General features: G+C 50.7%; 1 protein-coding gene and 1 long non-coding RNA gene across 4 annotated transcripts in view; both read left to right on the forward strand.

Annotated features, from left to right (window-relative positions):
* The first annotated feature begins 7,344 nt into the window (after positions 1 to 7,344).
* On the forward strand, positions 7,345 to 10,486 carry LOC123332393. The gene is made up of 3 exons (XR_006549185.2): positions 7,345 to 7,448; positions 9,048 to 9,136; positions 9,422 to 10,486. It is a non-coding gene; the product is annotated as an uncharacterized LOC123332393 (long non-coding RNA).
* Positions 10,487 to 13,120: 2,634 nt separating this feature from the next.
* TBX4 (T-box transcription factor 4) overlaps positions 13,121 to 23,597 on the forward strand; it is a 32,922-nt gene continuing 22,445 nt past the window's right edge. Inside the window, exons 1-3 of one of the 3 annotated variants that reach the window (XM_025281161.3) lie at positions 13,121 to 13,627; positions 17,426 to 17,638; positions 18,403 to 18,497. In XM_025281161.3, coding sequence (XP_025136946.1) covers positions 17,429 to 17,638; positions 18,403 to 18,497 — 305 coding nt within the window. In that variant the 5' untranslated portion in view covers positions 13,121 to 13,627; positions 17,426 to 17,428. Of the gene's footprint in view, positions 13,628 to 13,668; positions 17,639 to 18,402; positions 18,498 to 23,597 lie in introns of those variants that run through there. The other 2 variants (XM_025281159.3, XM_025281160.3) reach the window with 2 other exon arrangements.

Consider the following 23,597-nt stretch of genomic DNA (forward strand, 5'->3'; position numbering starts at 1 on the left):
ATCTGCTGGATCATGGAAAAAGCAAGAGAGTTCCAGAAAAACATCTATTTCTGCTTTATTGACTATGCCAAAGCCTTTGACTGTGGATAACAATAAACTGAGGAAAATTCTGAAAGAGATGGGAATACCAGACCACCTGACCTGCCTCTTGAGAAACCTATATCCAGGTCAGGAAGCAACAGTTAGAACTGGACATGGAACAACAGACTGGTTCCAAATAGGAAAAGGAGTACATCAAGGCTGCATATTGTCACCCTGCTTTACATTTAACTTATATGCAGAGTACATCATGAGAAACGCTGGGCTGGAAGAAGCACAGGCTGGAATCAAGGCTGCTGGGAGAAATATCAATAACCTCAGATATGCAGATGACAGCACCCTTATGGCAGAAAGTGAAGAGGAACTAAAAAAGCCTCTTGATGAAAATGAAAGAGGAGAGTGAAAAAGTTGGCTTAAAGCTCAACATTCAGAAAACTAAGATCATGGCATCTGGTCCCATTACTTCTTGGGAAACAGATGGGGAAACAGTGGAAACAGTGTCAGACTTTATTTTGGGGGGCTCCAAAATCACTGCAGATGGTGATTGCAGCCATGAAATTAAAAGACGCTTACTCCTTGGAAGGAAAGTTATGACCAACCTAGATAACATATTGAAAAGCAGAGATATTACTTTGCCAACAAAGGTCCGTCTAGTCAAGGCTATGGTTTTTCCAGTGGTCACGTATGGCTGTGAAAGTTGGACTGTGAAGAAAGCTGAGTGTCGAAGAATTGATGCTTTTGAACAGTGGTGTTGGAGAAGACTCTTGAGAGTCCCTTGGACTGCAAGGAGATCCAACCAGTCCATTCTAAAGGAGATCAGCCCTGGGTATTCATTGGAAGGACTGATGCTACAGCTGAAACTCCAATACTTTGGCCACCTCATGGGGAGAGTTGACTCATTGGAGAAGACCCTGATACTGGGAGGATTGAGGGCACGAGGAGAAGGGGACGACAGAGGATGAGATGGCTGGATGGCATCACTGACTCGATGCACATGAGTTTGAATGAACTCCGCAAGATGGTGATAGACAGGGAGGCCTGGCGTGCTGCGATTCATGGGGTCGCAAAGAGTCGGACATGACTGAGGGACTGAACTGAACTGAATCCTCCCACTCATTAGCATATGAAATTACCCAGCCTATAAAAACTAACCACACCAAATTTCAGGGCTGCACTCGCTGTCTGCGATGGTCCACACACTGTCTGTGGACACTGTATCTGAATAAATCTACTTCTTACCTATCACTTTGTCTCTCGCTGAATTCTTTCTGCAATGAGACGTCAAGGACCCAAGCTTCATTAGGTCCTGAAAGTAAGTAAGTAGTTTGGGTTTTGGCTGAGTTTGAGTCCCAGCCACATGGGTTCAAGTCCCAAGCACGGTTTTGGCTGGGTTCAAGTCCCAGCCAGTTTCCTATCTTCTTTTCCACACCCTCCAGATTCTCTTCTTGGTCTCCTTCTTTTCTTTTCTTTCTTTTTTCTTTTAAAGAATTCTTGCTTAGTGGTTTTCTCAGCTACAGTGTGAATCCCCACCATGCACTGATGCGTTCTGAATCTTCAGCCCCCCATCCTTCCAACTACAGTCCTGGCACAGCTAAAACTAAACTCATCTCTGCCCACTGCCTCTTCTCTCAATGTCATCACAAACAGATAGGGTTCTGTTTTTGGAGTTGTTGAAATGAACCTTGGCTTAAGCAGAGAGAGGGGATTTATTGGAAGGATGAAGCAACTCATTGACTCAAAGGGAAGACTCAAAATCCAGGCTCAGAAGTGACCGAGGTAGGAGCAGCTATGGGGAGCTGAACAGTGGGTACAGGTGAATGGCTCCTTCAGGGGACGAAGACTGGAGAATGTAGAATAGGAATGTTACCTACCATGCTGCCAAGGGCAAAGCGGGGTGGGGAGGGATGGATTGGGAGTTTGAGATGAGCAGATACATGCTATTAATATTTCATATAAAATGGATAAAGAACAAGGTCCTACTGTATATCACAAGAAACTATATTCAATATCCTCTGAGAAACCATAATGGAAAAGACTATGAAAAATAACACACACACACGCACACACACATACACGGGCTTTCCCAATGCTTCAGTAGTAAAGAACTCACCTGCAATGCAGGAGATGCAGGAGACACGAGTTCAATCTCTGGGTCGGGAAGGATTAAAACCTGTCCTGTGGCTCAGTGGTAAAGAATTTACAGGAGACGTGGGTTTGATCCCTGGTCTAGGACAATCCCCTGGAGAAGGAAATGGCAACCCACTCCAGTATTCTTGCCTGGAAAATCCCCTGAACAGAGGAACCTGGCAGGCTACAGTTCATAGGGTCATAAAGAGTCAGACACGACTGAGCAGTCAAGCACGCATGCATACATACATACCATATAACTGAATCATTTTGCTACACAGTAGAAATAAACACGACATTGTAAGACAACTGTACTTCAATTAAATAAAAGAAGAAGAATGTTACTCACTATGTAGTATTTGTTGAATTTTATTATTATTATTTTTTGCCGTGCCACACAGCATATGGGATCTTAGTTCCTAGACCAGGGATCAAACTCGCGCTCCATGCAGTGGAAGGGCAGAGCATTAACCACTGAACTACCAGGGAAGTCCGTTTGTTGAATCTTAAATGAACTGTACGGTAAGGAAGCTGAGGTCCAAAGAGGATGATTCAATTCCTTTGCCTCTGTTCTTTCTGCCTTGATGCTCAAGATTAGAATTCTAGGAAGAGAGCATCTACTGTCTTGGCTGGGGCTGGGCAGAGCTCCTTCACTGAAACTCTTCTCATCCAACTCTACCCAATGACAATGACTCTTTCCTCTACAATGAAACTGGGATTCTGACCCTGAAAAAGGAGAGTCAACTCTTTGGATACAAAATCACAAATGTCTATCATATCCCTACCCAGAGACATCCTAAACTCCAGCCTCTTTCCTACTCCACGTCTTCTAAACATCTTTTGAATAATTTCCCTGCCTTCATAAATGGTATTCCTGTTACCATTTTTCACCCCTAAATCCACCCACCCTACCAGCAGTCACCTTCTAAAACATAAATCTGATCAGTCCAGGTCTGTTTCCTGCTACAAACCCTTCATGTCTACCCATTGCCCTTCGATCAAGTTTTTTGCCATTGTTTTTGCTTGGGTTTTGGTTTGGGTTTGGGGGAGGGAGTTGTGGGGGTTTTTAGGTCTCAATCCAACTTTTATTACCTTCATCATATACAAGGTGTGTAGACAATAGCTTTTTATCAGCTAACTGTATTGAAAAGATAAACACGGTAATAATTTATGTGATCCGAAATGGAGCTTCCTCTCAATAAGAAAAGTTTCAGACCTAAGAAAAGAACAACAATACTGATTTTTAAAATTGTATTTACTTAGAGGAATTCAGATGGTCAACAAAATTGCTGCAACATTTTGTTTTTGCTGTTACAGAGTGGTATTCAGTAACAGAACAACAATTATTTTGTATTAATATAAACTGCATCAAAGACAACTGAAGATGAGAAGACTACCATCCTCATATATAATTAATTTGTGTGCTGCACCAACAAAAGCCTATTTTATTTTTAAGTACTTTTTATTTTTCACTTATTTATTATTGGCCACAAGACATGTGGAATCTTAGTTCCTTGATCAGGGGTTGAAATTGTGCCCCCTGCAGTGGGAAGTGCAGTCTTAGCCACTGGACCACCAGGAAAGCCCAACAAGAAACTACTTTAAATTTCCATACCAATTTATAACCCTCACACTGTATCAGGTTAGCAGCCATTGAAAATACCACCAGGACAGAGTTAGCTAAAGACACATTTGGCAGAGTAACTATAGGGAAAAAAAAAAGACACTGTACAGTGTAAAAACAAATCTTACCCAGCCTTACATTTTAGTTATTTCTTAAAAAGGAGTTGTGTATGAGGGAGCTAAATGCTTTATGCTGTTTTGTCACTCAGCTGTGTGCAACTCTTTGCGACCCCATGGACTGTAGCCTGCCAGGTTCCTCTGTCCATGGGATTCTCCAGGCAAGAATACTGGAGTGGATTGTCATTTCCTTCTCCATAAATGCTTTAAAGGCAAGAAAAAAAAACAAACTTCAATAGAACCAACTGATTCATCATCATCTTCTTCCTCTTTCTCTTCCTCCCCCTTTTAATCTTCTTTTTCTTGCCTTTTTTTCAGCCTTGATGACTCTCTTTTTTGCTACATCAGCTTCCTTTGGCTCAGTAGACACTAGTATCCTATCCATATTTCTCCTTCTACCTTTTTATAAGGCTGCTTGCTTGTCATCTGCTGCAGTGTTACTCCTCATCTCTCCCAGGTTCTCTGCAACATCACCAATGGATAGGCCCAGATGCTCTCCTTTGAGTTTGGGGTCAAACTCAGAATAAAATAAGAAAAAGGCTGAAGGAAGCCTCTTGGGTACCCTTGAACTTTTTTTCTTCTGTTTGTTTCCCCTTTAAGAGAGATACAGGTTTTCATGTCTCTTTCACAATGGGCCTGGTCTGCCTTTGCTACATCTTCAAATTTTTCTTTCTCCTTATGCTGCTGCTGCTGCTAAGTCGCTTCAGTCGTGTCCGACTCTGTGCGACCCCATAGACGGCAGCCCACTAGGCTCCCGTCCCTGGGATTCTCCAGGCAAGAACACTGGAGTGGGTTGCCATTTCCTTCTCCAAACATGATCTACTGAAAACTCCAAGAAACTGACTAAAGCATCTGGGTGTTTCTTCTTGTGCTTTTCTAATTTTTTTTTTCTGTGAACCATTTTTAACGTCTTTATTGAACCTGTTACAACATTAGATTTGTTTTATCTTTTGGTTTTTTGGGGCATGAGTCATGTGGAATCATAGCTCCCCAACCAGGGATCAAACCTGCACCCCTTGCATTGGAAGGCGAATGGTCCTTAACCACTGGACTGCCAGGGACTTCCCTTCTTGTGCAAATTGGTAAGTCTGCACAAAGAATGCATATGATGACAATTTGCCTCTCAGTTTCTTAGGCTCTCCTTGCTCATGTTGAATTATTTTTCCTCAGTGAGGCTGAGTCACTCAGTACCTGTTGAGCTCTCATTTGCGCTGTCTCTGAGGAGCTCAATGTCCTGCAATCACTATCTAGATAGAGTAATTAACAGGGTTTACAAGGCGGTTCCCAAACTGTACCTTTCTACAAAGCTTCATTTTCTACCACTGCAGTTATGCTGCTCCTCAAACATGCCCTTTGTGCTTTTGTATTGTGCGTGCTTAGTCACTCAGTTGTGTCTGACTCTTTGAGACCCCATGGACTACTGTAGCCCAGGGCTTTCCCAGGCAAGAATACTGGAGTGGGTTGCCATTTCCTTCACCAGTGGATCTTCCCAATCCTGGGACTGAAGCAGCGTCTCCTATGTCTCCTGCACTGCAGGTGGAATCTTTACCGACTGAGCCATCAGGAAAGCCCCTGAACCTTTATATTGCTTTGGCCAAAAAGTTTGTTTTGTTCAGTTCAGTTCAGTTGCTCAGTCATGTCCAACTCTTTGCGACCCCATGAATTGCAGCACACCAGGGCTCCCCATCCATCACCAGCTCCTGGAGTTCACTCAAACTCATGTCCATCGAGTCGGTGATGCCATCCAGCCATCTCATCCTCTGTCGTCCCCTTCTCCTCCTGCCCCCAATCCCTCCCAGCATCAGAGTCTTTTCCAATGAGTCAACTCTTCGTATGAGGTGGCCAAAGTATTGGAGTTTCAGCTATAGCATCAGTCCTTCCAAAGAACACCCAGGACTGATCTCCTTTAGAATGTTAGGGTTTTCATAAGATGGTTAGGAAAAACACGAACAAACGTTTTTTCCAAACTCAATACTTGCCCTTCTGCTCTCCTGGGACTTACTTTTCACATCCTCTACCTCTCAGGATCCTACACATATTCATCTTTCAAAGATGCACTCAGATGTTATCTCCTCATGGAACCTCATGGAACAAGGAAAGATGAGTTAGTTATCTATCCCGTTTTGTACTTTCTTCGCATTTAACATGGAAATAGATCATAGCCCTGAGCCCCTTTTATTACTGGGCACTTGTTTACAAGTCTGTCTCTCCCACTAGACTGGGTGGGAACAAGTAACCAACAAGCACCTAGAACAAGTAATCAACCTGATGGAAATACATTTGGAGGGAAATATGACAAATCAGATTGTGTTTTTCATAGTCTAGGCAGTTTCCCACCCCCCAAAAGGCTGGTAACCACCTACTTAGTCCCCTTGCTCTTTGGGAAAATAGGGCTTAGGGAGAGTTAAGTTAAAGAAGAGGAAGGTCTTCTTGTTCCTGGGTTCTTATAGACAAAAAAGAGAGGTGACTCAGAACGTGTGGATTTGGCCTTTGGAGGCTTTTTAAAAGAAGAGAGACTTCATCAGGAGCAAGCAAGAATTCCTGTTGGAAGTGGCCAAATGGCTAAGCTGACCCCTCAAGAGGTTGCCTCCTGAGAAGGCCTACAAGGAGCAGAGGAACCAGCCAGAGGGCTCCAGTGTCTCCAACCATGTACCCAAGGAGCTCAAGGATGTTTGGGGGAGGGAGCCCTTGCTAATTAAGCCTCTACCCTTGAGCGAATGTGAGGCTAATAAGGCGGCCCCATTCCAGGGCACCTCCACACCAAACCAGCCAGTCTGCCTGTTTATTGCCCGTATGGAGATCATTAATGCCTCCTGACACTGGGGTCACTCCTGGGGTCAATCCCTGAGCCCGTTCTGCAAAACAAGGGGAAATGAACTTCCCAGCACATGTGGCTCAGGCTTGGTGGGGAGGGGGGACTCCCGTCACCCCACACCTCCGCTCTGGGAGAGATCAGCACCCCAGGCTCTTGGATCCCCAACACAATCCCTTCCGCCCAGGTTGGGCCCTTGAGAGAGTGGTTGTGGGAAGGGCAAAAGGGACGCCCTGGTCTGGGCTGGGACAACCCCCACCGAGGTGATCCCAAACGACAGACAGACGGACACTAATCCCCTGGCGACGGGCAGGGGTGGTGTCTGGGAGCTGCAGCTGCAGCTCGACAGGGGCCAGGCTCCGGCCGCAGGTGGCGGGAAGGCGCAGGCCCACGGCCACGTGGGCGCGAGCTGCAGACCCGACCCCACCTCCCCGCTTCCACCACAGTGATTGGGCCCCTTACCCGTCCGGAGTCCAAGATGGCGGACGGGGGCGGGGCTCCTGGCCAAGCAAAGCTGCGATTGGTGAAGCACAGGCCTTTGGAGCTGAAAGACGGCCTCAGTAGCCAGTCAGGGAACTCCTGGCGGGGTTGATGGGTGCTCAGCTGCTTTTACCTCACACTTAAGCCTCACCAATCTGCCTCTCCGAGCCTGGAAGGAGCCAAGGTGGGAACCAGGAACCCCTAGATGGTCCTCCAGGCAGGCCCTTTCCCGTCTGGGGCCTCTTCCTCGGTAATGACCAGAACTGGGAATCAGCCCCTACCGGCCCCGGGAAGAAGTCGAGAAAGCCCCCAACTAGCTTGGAGGAAATCAATAGGATTATGAGGTTAATACCAGAGCAGGCTGAGTGACAGTTACCAAATAAATGATCCCAGGAGGACATGGCTGAGGTTAAATGAGGCCCAATAAATAAAGGAACGTGTTCAAAGGGGAAACTTCAGAAAATGCAGAGACGTGGGGGTCGGGCCTCTGGACGCCTTCCTGCCCTCCCCTTCGAGGGTTTGTTGAATCTAGATGAGCCACGGTCTGGGGCGCTACCTCCCAGGAACGCACAGGCCGGGGTCTGTGCCCTGTTCAGTGCCAGTGTTGGCATGGCTCCTGAGCGCAGGGCTCCTTGGACAGCTCCATCCACCCAGCTTCGGCTGAGGGAATGGAAACTCTTACTATGGAGGTCTGACCAGTTAACAGCCCCAGCGTGCCTCTGACTGCTTAGAAGCAAGAGAATGGACCAAGTGCAGCAAGAGGGGTGAAAGCTTGTGAGCACTTTTATCTATGTGAAATCACTTCGTCCTTTCTACTACCCTATGAGGTGGCAGTTATTATTCAATTCATTTTACAGATGACGAAACAGAGGCTTAAAGGCGATCACGCTCTAGGTCCCTCTGTCAACAGCCTGTTGAGGTTTTTTTAAACTTCAAATTTCAAGGGCTGTCTGATAGCCTAAATACTCTCTTATTCTTGAATTCTGATTTGTTTCAGCCCCTTATTCAGAAAAACCCTTGAGAACCCAAATTAAAAGCTGGTTGTGGATAATCTATGTTTATGAAGGATGGAAGGGAGAAAGAGAAGGAAAGAAGGGGCAGGGGGGTGGAAAAATTAAATAATTTCTCTGAGTTAGATTTTTTTTTTTTAATCTAACACAACCATAGTGCAGATATACCTTCCTCAGACAGATTGTAAAATAAATGTGTGTTTCAGGGAAGTCTTATTGGGGGAAATGGAAAGAAGTGGCAGTTCAGGAGCATGTAGTGTAAGGGGGAAGAAATTAGCTGATTTTCTGCAGTGAATCCACCTACTGTTAAGGACTCTGGAACAGGAGATCTAGGTTGCAAAACCCAGATCTGATGATTCATTCTTTATCTCTGTAGTTCCTCCAGTGAGAGTTTTAGGATGGATCAACCTGTGTTATTGGTGAACCACTGCCTCTGTCCTCAGTCCTGAGGCGGCTCAGAGCAGCCTATCTCACCCAGGTCCAGGATCCAGACAGTCCAGTCCCCAGTTTCTTCTAACTGGAAGTTTCCTAATTCTCTTTGTGGGAGAAGGCCTGGGAGGCCAGGGTGAGAGGTCAGGTGTGCAGACCTACGCCTGTGGCAAGAGGGGAAGCACCTGCACCAGCAGCTGCCACCCACTACCCATTCTCCTTGTTCCGTCCTCCGATTTCCAGAGTGAGCTCAAGCTCCTGCCCCCACCAGTTGTCCTGAGTTTGATAATCCCAGTGGGATGTTGGCTGGGGAATCTGGAACCAAGAATTGGGGCTACTGGGTAACAAGAAAGACACAGGGGACAGGTAAATTCCCTGCTGCCTCACCCATTCTTTTTTCTCTTACCAAGGATCCCAGGCCTTAGATCATAGCACACACAGAATAACGTGGCTGGGAGGAAGTGTGGAGGGATTTTGTTTCCTGGATTGGAATGAGAAGGTATGTGTGTATACACAAGAACACGTAAAGACACTAAAATGTGTATTTTTCATTATGAAACACCAAGGACTCACTCAGCACTGAGCTGGGACCTTCACATATATCTCAGGAGTAAGACTGTAAGTAATAGAGAGTCAAACTAACAATGATGTAAAGAAATAGGGTTTATTTTTTCTCACATTGCAAGAGCAGGTTTACCTGCTCAGTGATGGCCTCAGGAACCCAGGCTCTTTCTTTTTGCTCTGATATCCTTAGCACATTGATCTTCATCCTTTTTGCCTCAAGGTCTCTAGAGCATGAGAACTCCAAGGATCTCATCCACAGGCGAAAAGAAGACTGTCTTCCTTTTTTTTATCAACAAAGCAAAAAATTCCCCACACCCTATCTCCCCTCCAGTCTTTCCCTTGGGCCTCATTGGCCAACATTGGGTCACATGACCACTCCCAGCTATGTAAGAGACTAGGAGAGCCGGAAATAGGATTTCCAGGATTGGCACAACCTTGGCTGTATTCGCAGAGATTCTGACTCAGTTGGTCTGGGGTGGGGCTTGATGTTGGTATTTATTAAATGCTCCAAAACCTAGGATTTTCTAAAAAATTGTAATTATTTTTCACTACCGTATGGTGCCATCTGAAGTAATCATCTTCAACTAAGCCCACCCTAGGCTCTGAACAAGCCACCTTATCGTATTGACTAGGATTCTCCAGATTATCCTGTAGCCCCTGCTCCCTTTGGGACTGATTATATAGGTGATGAATTAGTACATTTTTAGGTTGTTTGTGAATTTGCAGTTAGTAACTGGTTAGCTAAGCAGCTGGCTAACTAATAGAATGCTTAGTTGGCTTTTCCTCTTGTTTATGTGTCTGGCACATAGTAGGTACTTGATAAATATTTCTTTGGGTGGATGAATCCATAAAATGGAGATTAAAAATAGAGTTAATACAGCATCAAATGAGAAAGTAGCTATGGAACCATTTTGTAAATGATAAGACAGTGTACAGATATAAGAATAAACATTTATATGAAAAGCTATTAATACTTTCATGTTTAGGGCCAAGGAAAACTTTCCCCCCATTATTCACCAAGGAAATAGTGTTTCCACATTTCTGAAATGGAGAACTACCATTTTGCCCTGTTGGTAGTAAGCCAGAATTTTCTCTCAATTAGAGCAACTTCTTCAACACTTAGTGATGGCATATATTCTTTCTCCTTTTTCCTCGACCCTACTTTGCCTTTCTACTTGTATTATTATTTTCTTATTTTGGTTATAAATTACCTCAAGCCTTTTTGAGAAAGAGGTGGGATAAAATACATTTTAAAAATACTTGGGAACTAACCTTTATTATCTACTTACTACATGCCAGGCATTTATATGTACTGACTTACCCAAATCTCACAATTTGCTAGTATGTTGGTGTGCAGTGCATGCTCAGTCACTCAGCTATGTCTGACTCTTTGCAGCCCCATGGACTATAGCCTACAGGATCCTCTGTCCATGGCATTTTCCTGGGAAGAATACTGGAGTGGGTTGCCATTTTCTACTCCAGGAGATCCTCCCAACCCAGAGATCCAACCTGGGTCTCCTGTCTCTTGCCATGGCAGGTAGATTCTTTTCTACTGCGCCAGTTGATGTGATTATCCCCTTTTTAATGTGGGTGTCAAGGGACTCGTTCAAGGTCATACAGCTGCTAAATAGTGAGCCAGGACTCACAGCCAGATTTCAAAACCTTGGACAGTCTGACACCAAACCTGAGACTCTTCCCCTGAGTAACCCAAGGTGGTGTTATAGACACTTGGTTATGATCGGCTTAGCTCAGCTAGTTGAGCAGAGTGTTTGTACTTTGAATTCCTCGCATCTGTCTTGGGAGGGAAAAATTGGTCTTTTTCTTTACTCCACAGGCCATTTATCAGCTAATACTATACTTCATCAGTTGTAAACTATTCTATTACTCTATGTACCACTAAGAAAAATAAAACTGCTACTTAAACTATGACACACCATTGATATTAAGATGCATCCTAATTTAAGAGATGTCAAAATGTGAAAAAAAATGTGTTTCTTAGAATCAACAAAATAATGTATTCCATTCTAGTAATGGAGAATTTGTGCATATAACCTCTCCCTTTTTCTTCCTCAGTTGCTGGCTGGTTTGCCCCTTCCTTTTAATCACCAAAACCTAGCCTGTCTCTTCCATATCACATTTCTCCACATCATCATGAACTGGTCAATTTTGATTTAGGTTATTTCTCAGGAGTCTCCAGAAAGCCTTGAACTGCTAGGAAATTTCCACTCTATAGCTTCTCTTAAGAGCTACATTAGATGGTCTCCTTATGAACGTCCTCCATGACTGTCAGGAAACTCTTTCCAGGGTCTGGCCTAACTCTGTTCTTCCCATGGTACTGGTGATTGACTGCCCTCCCTGTTCACCATGCCACACAGTAGTTGCTTGGTTAGTCCAAATGCTATTTACCTGCCAGGGATTTCCCTCCAGGATGTTGGAGAAGACATGGGAGGGGGCTTGGGTGCAGAAGCTGAGGAATGTCATCCAGTTCTCCCTAACACAGGAAACATGACTCCCCAGGCATCTCCTGAAACACCAGGGCCTTCCCTGGCCCTATTCCAGGAGGAGGCACAATTAGAGGAGGATTAAGCTTCTCCACCTCTCTCAGACCTTACTTTCCCTTCCTGGTTTGGGACTCCATGACCAGGGCCTGCTCCATGAGAGAAGTCATGAAGGGAAGATGGGGCAGCAGGCTCTGGTACTGACTGGGGGAGACAGGGATTCTTGGGCAGTGGGCCCACGATGGACCAGCATCACAGGCTCCTGACAAGGGCAGCTGGCTTTTCTTGAGTTGGTGTTCTCCTTCCCGCTATGTGTGCAGGGGGGTGGGGAAAGCCTTGATGCCCCGCTCTCCATCTCCTAGCATTATAAAAGGGACGGAGACATCCAGCAAAGGATTTTCCCTGTCCTGTTCCCATGAATCTGCTTTTGAGGTCAGAATCTGGAAAGGAACAGAGGCTGATTGGAGAGGTTGGAACACCACTGAGGATGCAGCCCATGCTGAGAACGGAGGAGCTTATCTAGGAATTCTATTGACCAAGGACTCGGGGGCCTTTGCACATGAGTGGGCAGGCTGGGCATGGGCTGAGGTCCACATGGGACTGCCTTCCTGCCTGTGCAGCTGTAGGGGCCTGCGGGGAGGCATAGACAGACATGGAGACATGAAGATAAGTGAGACAGAGGCCGGGCAGGGAGGTCTAGGCGGCTGAGGGGCACTCACTTTCGAGACCCAGAGGCCGGCTGGCTCGGTGCGAAGCCGTCTGGGCTTCTTAGACTGGAGCAGGCACTGGGCTTCCTCTTCAGCCCTCCGGGATCTCGGGGAGCTGCTGGCAGAGTCCTGGCCCTCGGCCGCAGTTTCCCCAAGAGGCTCTGCCAAGCGCTGGCACCTCGGAGCCTGGGCCTGGGCTCCGATTCAGGCCGGCGCCGCACCTCCTCGCCGCCGCCGCCGCCGCCGCCGCTGCAGGCCCGGGCCACGGGGCCTCCTCCCCTCCTGGGCGCAGGGCCTGCCCTCACCCGTGACCCCCGCGGCCGACTGCAGCGCCCGCTGCCCGGTGGGCCCGGAAGAGCGCGGGCCGGTGAGCAGCGGGGTCGGTCTCAGACGAGGTCCGGGCCCGGCCGTCGCGACAAGGCCCGGGGCCTGACCCCAGGCGCGAGCGCGGGCCGGCGTGCGGAGGTGTGAGAATGTGTGGCGGGCATGGTCGGGAGCCGCCGTGCGGGCCGGCAGGGCGCGGGTGCGCGGCGGGCACGGCCCCAGGAGCGGGCTCGGACCGCGGCGCGTGCGGGCAGGCGGGCCCTGTGGCCCGCGGCTCCGCGCAGGTCGGCCGTCTGGAAGCGGGCCCCGGCCCCGCTGACCCGGGGTGCGGCGTCCCGGGATGCGGGCCGTGCCGCCACTCCGGGCCGGCCGGCTGGCCGTCCCGGTTGTCGAGCCTCGGGTGGGAGCCGCGCGGCGCGGCCGGGCCGCTCACCCTCTCTTCCTGCCCCCTCTAATCTAAACCATGCGGGGCTCCCAACCCAGCCCCGGCCGGCCGGCGGGGCCCGAGGGCCGCGGAGAGAGCAGCGGGCCGCGCGCTGGGGGAGCCGGCAGCCCGCTTGGAGCTCGGGGTCCTGGGGCCGCGGAGCCCGGAGACCCCGAGCCCCCTCCCCGGGGGGCGGCGGGCGCGGACTGATTGACAGCGGCGACGTCAGCGCGGGGAGGGGGGCGGCCCCGGAGGGAGGGAGCAGGGGAGGGAGCTGAGGCCCCGAAGTGCAGCCTCGGAGATCAAGGGCCCGCTCCAGAACCGGGATGCGTCCGGCCCCGAGGGCGCGGCGGGCAGCGGGACCCTGACCCAGCGGCCCCGAGTCGGAGTCCCGGCTGACCCGGGCTCCTCGGACCCGGGCGTGCAGTGGACCTCGGGCCGCGGGCACCAGCGCTTGCGGCAGAGCAGTTAGGGTGAGTGAGGGTCCCGGCGTGGGTGAGGGTGAGCAGGGTGTTGCGGGACAGGGGCTCACCCCAAACCAGGGTGAGGCTGCAAGGTGGAGGAGGAAGAGCTGGAAAGGGGGCGAGTAACGGGACCGGGGTAAGAACCTCGGGGGCGGTCAAGGCGGCAAGAGGGCGGCGCGAAGTGTTTTCCGATCCGGCTGCCGCCTCGGCCCGACTCCCAGCGATCGTGGCTCAAGACCTCCTCTCCTCCGAGCAGCCGGGCGAATTGGGTCTGAGGACCCAAGAGCATAGGAAGGACAGCGCCAACGCCAAAGGAACAAGGTTAGGATGAGACAAGCAGAGCGGTGGTCTTGAAATTGGTGTTTGCAGAAGAAGAAAGGCCAAGGTTGAGGGCCCGGTACTTGGCGAATATCGATGTGGAAATGTGTGTGATGAGAACACTGGACTTCAGAGCCTTTGATGCAACAGGGTCGTCAAAATTAAAGCAAGGAGCATCATATATAAATAATGATCCATGATCAAGAATTACCAAAATATAAGCCATTACCCAAAAAGCAGGGCTAAACGGCATAACTGAGTACTCGGGACTTTAAAACCACAATAAAATAATAGTCATTCTCAAAACGAAGTGAAAACTATAACCCCAAATTTGAAAGAATCATAGACAAAGTGATGGAACAATGTGAGAAGAATGTTAATATCAATAGTATTAAAATCAATAGCAATAAAATAAGAAAGAGCAACAGTGTCAAAATGATAAAACCGTAGGAAAAAGGTGAACAATGAAAATACTAATAAGGGAAATACTAATATTAGTATTGACAGAATACTATAATATAATTTATTATTGATGCTATAGTGAATTATTAAATGTTAACCAAAATCTTAAGAGCAATAGTACTATAAATAAAGACAGCAACAAGAACTGCTGGAGTATGACAATTTATGACCAAGGTTTTAATAGTCCCAACAACAGTATAAATAATGATAGAGTAATAAGAAGTAGTGTACCAATGTGATGAAAAAGAATCAGAGTATTAAGAGCTACAACAATATGACAAATTATGACAAAGTAACAAGAAGTAATGATGTGATGAAAAATAACTAGCGAATTAAGATCCATAACGTTACAAATAATGACAAAGTAAAGAGATATTGTAACAATGTGATGAAGAATACCTGGAGTATTATGAACAATCCTAACAAAACAAGTAACGGTAAAATAACAAAAAGTATTATACGGATGTGAAGAAAATTAATGTGAATATTGAGAACAATAATATTATGTTATGGTAAAAAATTATGGAAACTGTGACCAAGAACAGAGACTGAAGAACCAGCCACGGAAACATTTTAGGGATACAGAGTAAAAATAATAATAGATTAACATGACCTATTGGAAGACTGTATTTAATGATTGCCTAAGTGTTAGTAGAATACTAATAGAATTACTAACATGCCAGGAGGCCCTAGAATGATGTGACAGGAAAGCCATAACAACATATTTGATAATGATGAATTAACAAATCAAACCAGTACTTTAACCATACAGTATTAAAAATAAAAGCACTAATAACTAGTGTGTGATAGGATAGTTTTAATGTTATTGAACTGGCCAGAATACTACTCTGATAATAAAGATAATTAAAATGCTTAAAATAGTATAAACTATTAACAATTCCCCCGACACAAGAAAAGTATCACCAGTAATCTAGAAATGGAAAGAAAAATGCTATCCTTAGAAAACGAGACAGCTGAAAGTGACGGACCCGAGCGCACAGGGCGCGGAGCCGACCGGCCGCGCCCGCAGAGGGCTCTAGGAGTAGGGCGAGCGCCGGCCGCAGCCCTCGGCTGATGCCGGACCTGCTGGTACCCGCGTCCTAGCGCGCCGGGGCTAGGGGTCCGAGCGGACCGGACCTCGGGTCTGCTCGTGCCGGGCGGGAAGACAAGGAAACGAGCGGGGAGCTCCAGGGAAGGCGAATCGTCGGAATGTCGGGATGTGGCTGCGTGGCTGAGAGACAAGGAAGAGGCGAACCTCGAGTTTGGGAAGGAGAGCCCCGCACAGCACTCGTCCCTCGTTGGGACTGGAGCTCAGTGACCGCGGGCAGCGGATATGCTCCGCACCGGGCAGGACCGAGAGAGCGCGGCGCAAGTCGCGGGGCGTCGCGTGACAAGTGCCCCGCAGGGGTCCTAGCGGCCAGGAGAGCATCTCACCAGGCGGTCCCTCCCGCCCCCGCGGGCCGCCACACCTGGACCAGCTGACCCCGGGGGCCCATCCAGGCTGACCCCAGATATAATCGGAACCAACGCCTTGGGCCAGAGCGCATAACCACCCTCGTTGTAGTGGTGCGGTGTCCCCTTGCGTGGGGTCTCCTGGATTTCCAGGCTCAGTCCCGCAACTCGCCTGTGGGCCAAGGACCGTGGTGGAGTTGGCTATGCCCCGCGGGCCTGCCTCCTCCGTGCCTGTGGCTCAAGGACCGGCAGGGCTGTCAGCCTTATCTTTATGGGCTTTTCCCAGCCCCAACTGGCCCCGGCCCCTTTTTATCTCCTCGGTTGCACTTGGCTTGTTTACTTTGTGAGGCCCTGGGAGCCGATGTCTAGGCCTGGGATGAGGAGGCCAGTGGATGAGAGGCCTGGGCCGTGGAATGCCCAGAGAGATCCTGGGGAGGACAGAAAGAAGGTAGGAGGAGAAAGGGGGAACATTCGGTCACAGAAGAGGCAGCTGGACATTTAGAAAGCCTCCCTAGAGCTTGCCCAGATCCAGATGAAGGGAGAAGAGCTAGGTGGTGGAAAGGAGAAGCAGAGATAATGCAGAGTTGCGCCCACGATAGAGGCAGGTCCTTGCAGGCTGGGCTCTCATCCTGACATCCTGGGACCAGCTTCCAAAAGGAAGCAGGCACATGAGAAGAGGGTGAATAGTCCTAGTCGTTTGGGGAAGGGGCAGGACTAGGCTGTGCTGGTGAACTGGGCCCACCCAGCTGACCTGGTCCTTAGCTGGGAGGGGTCTGGGTCCTTTCCCCAAAGCAGAGCCCTTTGTAACTAAAAATGTGAGTGACTGAGCCAGCCAGTGTGCATGTGAGGGCACAGCTGGAGTGCCCCTGGCTGAGTTTAGGGCCTGAATCAGAGAGACCCTAGGAAAATGTGGCTCCTTGGGTGACTTCCCAGCTGTGTCTGGGTGTGAGTATGTGTGTGCATGCGTGGGTGGGTGCCGCACAGGTGGCGAGGGGAGTGGGAACATGCAGGAGGGAAACCCTTTGGTTCAGGAATCATCTACCTGGCTGCAGTCTGAGGGAAGCGGGTGAGCCAGGGCCTGAGAGGCCACTCCATAGGGAGGTCCTCTCTGCTGGTGTGGAGCCCCGGAACATGGGCCCTACCCTCCAGGCCTGACTCTGGCTCAGAAAGGGTCCTAGCTGCCCTAGGCCAAGAGGGAGCCTGGACCCCAGTGATGAAGGATCAGCCGAAAAAGAACCAGGCTTCAGACTCCACTGGAGCCCAGCAGGAGGAGGGACTCGGGGTGCAGCTGGGGCCATGCCGAGAGGGCGGTCCTTCCCCCAGACCTACTCAACGCACAGCCCCATACCCAGGGGCAGGCAGGACCTTGAACCGCGCACAAACCCTCACAGGTCCAGACCCGGAGGGAGGAGGAAAGGGTCCTGCCCCCCGCGTATTTTCCCTCCTCCAGCTCAGGAGGGGGCGGGGTCCACGTGCGCAGGGCCGAACCCCCCGCCACGGCCAGGTTCCAGAGGGCTGCGGGGTCCCGGGCGAGTGTGGACCGGGGCATGTGACTCGTGTGTGCTGTGCCCACAGGAGATGCTGCAGGATAAAGGCCTGTCGGAGAGCGAGGAGGCCTTCCGGGCCCCGGGAGCCGCGCTCGGCGAGGCCAGCGCCGCCAGCGCCGCCAACGCTGCCAACGCCCCGGAGCCCGCGCTGGCCGCGCCAGGCCTCAGCGGAGCCGCGCTCGCCAGCCCCCCGGGCCCCGGCGCCGACGTCGCCGTCGCCACCGCCGCCGCCGCCGAGCAGGTAAGGGCCCGGACGGCCGTCGCGTGGAGGTCGGGCGTCGATCTGTCTGCAGGGCCTCCAGCGTCTGTCCAACCCGCCCCAGTATGGGCAGGACTGCTGCGCTCCCCCAGGCAGGGCGCCTTCTCTGCCTTTCGTCCTTCCTCCACTTTGCGCCCTCGAGGCTGCTCTGGGACAAGCGACAGGGGGGACCCCGCAGCGCAGCGAGCCCGGGAAAAGGGTCCGGCGCCTCGACCTCGAGAGGACGAGAGGTGAAAGCCTTGGGACCAGGTGGGGAGAGTGGCCCCTGGTCCGGTAGCTGCGGGAATCCGGCTCCAGGGGGACGGATGTCACCGTGACCCTGTGCACGCCCTCTGCCTGTGCGGGTCTGCAGGCCGCGTCTGCGGGTCCTGCGCTGTCGGGGGCAGAGGTGCCCCTCCCGGGTCGGTGTGTCTGCCCGCAAGTCTGGCCGTGTTGGGTAGAGTGTTTATGTTTGTGTAGGAGTGTGTCGTTGACCCAGGCAAGGTCAGTTTGCGTGTCGTCTGTGGGCCCGTCTGTAGGTGCAGCTCCGAAGAAGGGAGATTCACTGATTACATTCACATTTTTAAAAATTCACCAATGGTACAGAACCATTTTGTGAAACGAAATCTGCCAGGACTCCAGGAGCCTGGGCTCCTAGCAGGGCTGGCAGTGTCCTGCTTGGCCCCTTGGGCCTGTGTCCCCCTTTCTGAGGGCTGCGCCTGTAGCCGTGGGCCAGGCCGACATGAGTCCCTCCCTGCCCTCCGTAGACCATCGAGAACATCAAGGTGGGCCTGCATGAGAAGGAGCTCTGGAAGAAGTTCCACGAGGCGGGCACCGAGATGATCATCACCAAGGCCGGCAGGTCAGCGCTGGTTTTCCTTCGGGGTGGGTGACAGACGGGGGCAGTGGGGATCCCCAGGGGCTCTCTTAGCAGCCCCCTAGATCTTCAGCCCAGAGGACAACAACCCAGCCTCCTCCGCCATTCAGGCCTTAGCTCCTGGTCTGCCGGAGCTTCCGAACTGGCCGCGGGCAGCGGGTAGGGAGCTGCACCGCCGGCGAGCGGCGGGGACCGGAGGCAGGGGCGGGGCAGTATTATGCAAATGAAATGCAAATTCGGGTCGCGCCGCCGGAGGTCCCAGGTCCAGAACTTTGGGGCTTTGGGGGCCTGGGGGTGGGGGTGCAGCTTTGTCCTCCTCCTTTTGGGGACCTGCCCAGTTGCTCAGGGTTGCATTGACTGGGGACTCGGAGATGCCCCTCCACAGATGGAGGAAGGGGACTGGACCATGTTTTCCTATTTCCCTAAATTTTGTGGGGTGGGGTGGGGTGGTGGGGAGCGTGAACCCCAAGGCTCTCATCTCACGGTTGCCGCTCGGCCGTTGCCGGTCCCCTTCAGCCAAGGAGAAGGCACCTTTCGGCCCTGTGTGTGTGTGTGTGTGTGTGTGTGTGTGTGTGTGTTGTTCGGGGAGCAGTCCTCGGGTGGCTGCCAGAGAGGGATGATTTATAAAGTGGAAACATCTTTAAAATGCGCTGGTGTCTGTGGGAGAGACCTGGAAGGAGAGGGAGAGAGGAGGAAGCCGAGGACCCGGGCAGGATGGAGACATTCGCTGGGGTGGCGCGGCCCGGGTGGGGCTGGAACCGCGAGGAGGGCGATTATCTGGTGAAGGGGGCTTGCTGCAGACCGAACCTGGAGCAAGTTCAGGTTCAGGAGTCCCTCCCCTCTACTCTGCCTCCTCCACCATCTCACACTCGATTTTGGTCTCCGGGGTACAGTTTAGGTGTGAAAATGTCCCTTTGTCTGGCCGTGGGCCCCTAGCTGAGTTTTCTGAGGAATAAGATGGTGAAGCATCAGGCGCCAGGAATGGGGAATCCGACTTGGGGCTTCCGGTTCCGCTCACCTCCTTCCATCTGTGCAACCCTCCGGCCAGGTATTTTAGGGTCTCTGCTGTCTCCTCATTTCCATCTGTAAAATAAGAGGTCTTTGTACAGTTGCCTGTAAAGCCCTAGCACAGCTCCTGGCACATGTACGCACACGGTAAATCTAGCGAATACCGTTCATCACAATTAGAGAAATGTCTGGCATTTACTCAGCGTTTTTCTTCTCCTTTTTAGAGAACGCGGAACCGCTTAGGGAACGATGCGTCAAAGGACATAAAAAGCTGATGGTTTGCTGTACACAGGGTGGGGGTGCTGGGTCCTTCCAGTCTGCCCACTGACAGGCCTTGCAAATTTTCTTTTGTTTTGTTGGGGATGGGGGTCTGGGCACTTCCCTGCCCTCTTGCCTAAGTCAGGGAGGTGGTATGGCCATCCAGGGCTTCTATCAGGGGAAGGAACAAGATGTCAGGGCTTGAGTTTGCTGCTCTTGGGAATGGGGAGGGAAGATATATTGGGGGACGTGGTGATGGGGGGGGTGCCTCATGGAGCACTCACTGAGGACAGTGGGGGTGTCACAAGCCCTGCCTTATCGTAGCTGTGTGCACTTGGGGTAGTCCCCAAATTTCCTGTGGCTCAGAGGTATTTGTTCAAACCTGCCGTTCTTTCTGAGATTCAAACCAGGGATATTGTGAGCAGTGCTTGGTAAATTGCTAAATGGATTATAGGTGTGACTGGGAGAGGTGGTTATTTCTTGTTACTGCTGGGATGTAGGGAAGGAAAGAAGAGAAAGATCCAGAACTTCCATTTTTAGGCTGCAGAAATAACCTTGTCTCTTGAAAATGAATGGCCAGCATGCTAGTTGGGCATGCCTGGCCCCTGCCTTTTTAAACAAAAGGCATTTGTGATTCTCCTCAGTGGGGTTTCCTGCACCTGCATGAGGCCTCCTCCCTCCCTCTCCCAACACACACACACACACACACACACACACTCACACCCCACATTTCCAGAGGTGACTGGCTTCAGGCAGATATTTGTGCCTGATCCTAATGGAGGCTTAGAGATGGACCTCAGGGAATGATGATAATAATTTTTAAATGGCTGTGATGATGTTGGCCAATTAAGGATCCATCATAGTCTTTCATTTCTCTGGCAGAAAGTTTTCCTTGCACCAGCCTAGTGCTTAGGAAAGTCACTAGCCTCGTCCCCTGCCAGCACGGTTCTCACAGCACCCCCTGCCTAGCTGCCCACTGGCTTCAGAGACCACTTTCACCGCTGGGACCCCTGTGTCCGCCACCTCCTCCCGCCTCCCGCCCACGCAGCCTTGGAAGGCAGCTTGCTTTGCTCGGGCTCCTGGCTCCTCCGCGTTCTGTCCAGTGCCTCTCCGTTTTCTTCTTTGTGCTCTGTACCATCGGCCTTCCTGGGACACTTCTGTTTCTCGATATCTCTCCTGAACCTTGAATCATACAGTCCTAGACTGCCTGAGCTGGAGAACCAAGAGAACGTAAACCCGACCCCTGAGAAGGGGAGGCATTTGGCGCTTGCCCATAGAAGCAGAGTTAGGCAGTTAGCAGGTTCTACACAAGCCAAGAAGTGATGCCCCACCCCCCGAATGAAACCCCAACTTTGAGAAATCCCCTTGGTTGCTTGTTTATGGGTGCCTGCTCAAAGCGGAGTTCTTGCGCTGCCCTAGAGACCCTGGCTGGTTAGGGGCACAACTGCTCTCTGGTTGAAGGAGGGGGGCTGGAGAAAAGGAGCCCAAAAATTCTCAAGCCAGTGTGAGTCCTTAGTTATGCCTTAAGCCCTCGAAGAGCTGATGGCCAAAGGGAAACAGGGTCTCCTTCATCAGACAGTGACTTTAAGTTCTCCGACAACGCAAGAGGGTGAATACCATGCCAGCCACAGTTCAAGACAGCCGATTTCTGAATGCTCATGAAGCCCTGATGTCAAGTGTCAAATGGGGCCAGAGTGTTCTCTAAGCCTCTCAGAAGGCTGCACCCAGAGAGTTTATGCCCTTAACTGCAGAGAGCAGGGCCCTCTCTGCTACCTCACATCTCTGCCAAGCTTGATCCATGTGAGAAACTGCCTTTTCTCCCAAACACAGATAAAAGTGAGCTCCACAAAATTTAAATAAAAACCTCCCCAATATGAAAATTTCCTAACCGTCTGACTGCTCTACTCCTAGGTCATGGTTTTGCCACCAGATAAATCTCCACTATCAGCCTTCATAGCCTGTTGAGTTCAATGTTGCTTGTGTTAGTGACAGTGAATTTGTGTTTGAAAAATGAACTACTGATGAGAACTCCTGTTGAACCTGTATTGTTTGTTATTCTGAGGCAAGGATTTGGCCCGGCTTAATCCGGGGCTTCAAAGCCAATTGCCCTCGCTCTGTATACAGAGCGTCAGAGCCCAGTGGCGTGGGTGATAAGAGAAGTAAGGGTTGAAGACACTGGGAAAGTGGGTTGGGGAGAGAGTGCTTTGATCTCTTTCTAAAGTATTTTCTGAAAGCAAAAGTCTATCAGAAGGAAGTGTCTTCAAAAAAAAAAAAAAAAAAAAAATCTCAGAGAACCAACTGGTCTTCCAAAACAGCATCCATTCCACACACCCTCTTTCCTGCCCCCATCTTAGGGAAAATATTTCTGAAAAATGCTTTGAGTGAAGTAGAAAACTCTGTGCATGTGTGTGTGAGTGTGTGAATGTGTGTGTGTGTGTTAAGTGGAAATAAATTACATTGCTCTGTCCATTGCTCTCAGAAATCATTTGGATACAAAAGCTTTGGTCTCAGTATTAAATGGCACCCCCTACCTCCACCCCCAAACTCAGCCTTAGTTGCTGGGCCCCAGCCTGTTCCCAACACACCCAGAATTCTTCTTTAAGACCCTCAGACACTAGGGACAGAAAATAGATGGGGTTTTCTGTGGACCCCCTACCCTTTTCCTAAAGCCCTTTCCTTTCAAACTCTGGCCTCTGTGTGTGTGTACACATCTTTATGATATATACACACATATATACTTTTTTATGTCAATTTTATTGAAGTGGAACATTCCTGCAGAAAAGTGAACAAGTCTTAATTGTACAGCCCTATGGACTTCTACAAACTGAACACACCGGTGTTACCACCACCCGGATAAAGAAGCAGAACATTACTGACCCCCCAGCATCCCTCATCTGCCCTCCCAGTCACCACTTCTCCCCACCTCAAAAGCCTTCTCCAGGCTTCTCATGCCTTGGATTTGATTTTGCACCTACATAGCTGCTCCTGGGATTCCTGAGCCCAGGAAGCTGGGACTGCAGTGGACTTGGAGTTTGGGGTCCCCACTGATTGGAGAGAATCTGTCCAATCCCCCAGGTCCTCTCTTCCCTGCTACCCCAGATCCTTGCAGGATTGGTGGGGAGGGAACAGGTCAGCACCTTGAATTTGGCCACCCCATTGGGCCCAGACCCGGGCACCCCACAGCTCTCTGAGCCCAGATGAAACTTGTTGGCCCCTCTCTCAGCATTGTTTGTATTTACTGGTTCGTTGCCAAAATCCAAATGCCCCAGACCCTTGCCCCGCGCCCCGAAAGCCTCCAACACTGAGAAACGTCCAAGGAAGCTTGTTTTTAGCAGTTCATTCTAAAACCATTTCCTAGTATGGTAGATAAGGCTCCAGGCCCGCACCCTTCCACAGCCTGTTTCATGATCAGAGGAGAAACCCCCAGGCTTTCATCTCCTCCCGGCCTGGCAGGACAGGCGGCTTGTTTATCCCCTGGCGGAGCGGTTTCCGCGAGGTCCCCCAGAGTGCCCCAAAGGGGCGGGGACCCAGAGCCGGGAGAGGGGGACCTGCCTCGGAGAGGAGGCCCGCGGTGCACGTGCAAGGGGTGTGAAGGGGCGCAGGGAGTGGGCAGGAGAGAAGGCTCGCGGAGCCCGCCTCTGGGTGGCTGCGGGTGCTGGGCACAGGTGAGACAGGGATTCCCTGCCAGCCAGGTGCCAGGGCTGAGCGCCACACGGGCTGCTCAGAGTCACGTCTCCCCTCCCTGTCCCTCTGAGGGGTTCACTTCCCCCAAAGGGGTTGGTTTTCAGGTATCTTTTTTCCATCCTAAATCACAGAAGC

The sequence above is a fragment of the Bubalus bubalis genome, chromosome 3, assembly GCF_019923935.1.
Source record: "Bubalus bubalis isolate 160015118507 breed Murrah chromosome 3, NDDB_SH_1, whole genome shotgun sequence".
In the NCBI taxonomy this organism is placed as follows: Eukaryota; Metazoa; Chordata; class Mammalia; order Artiodactyla; family Bovidae; genus Bubalus; species Bubalus bubalis.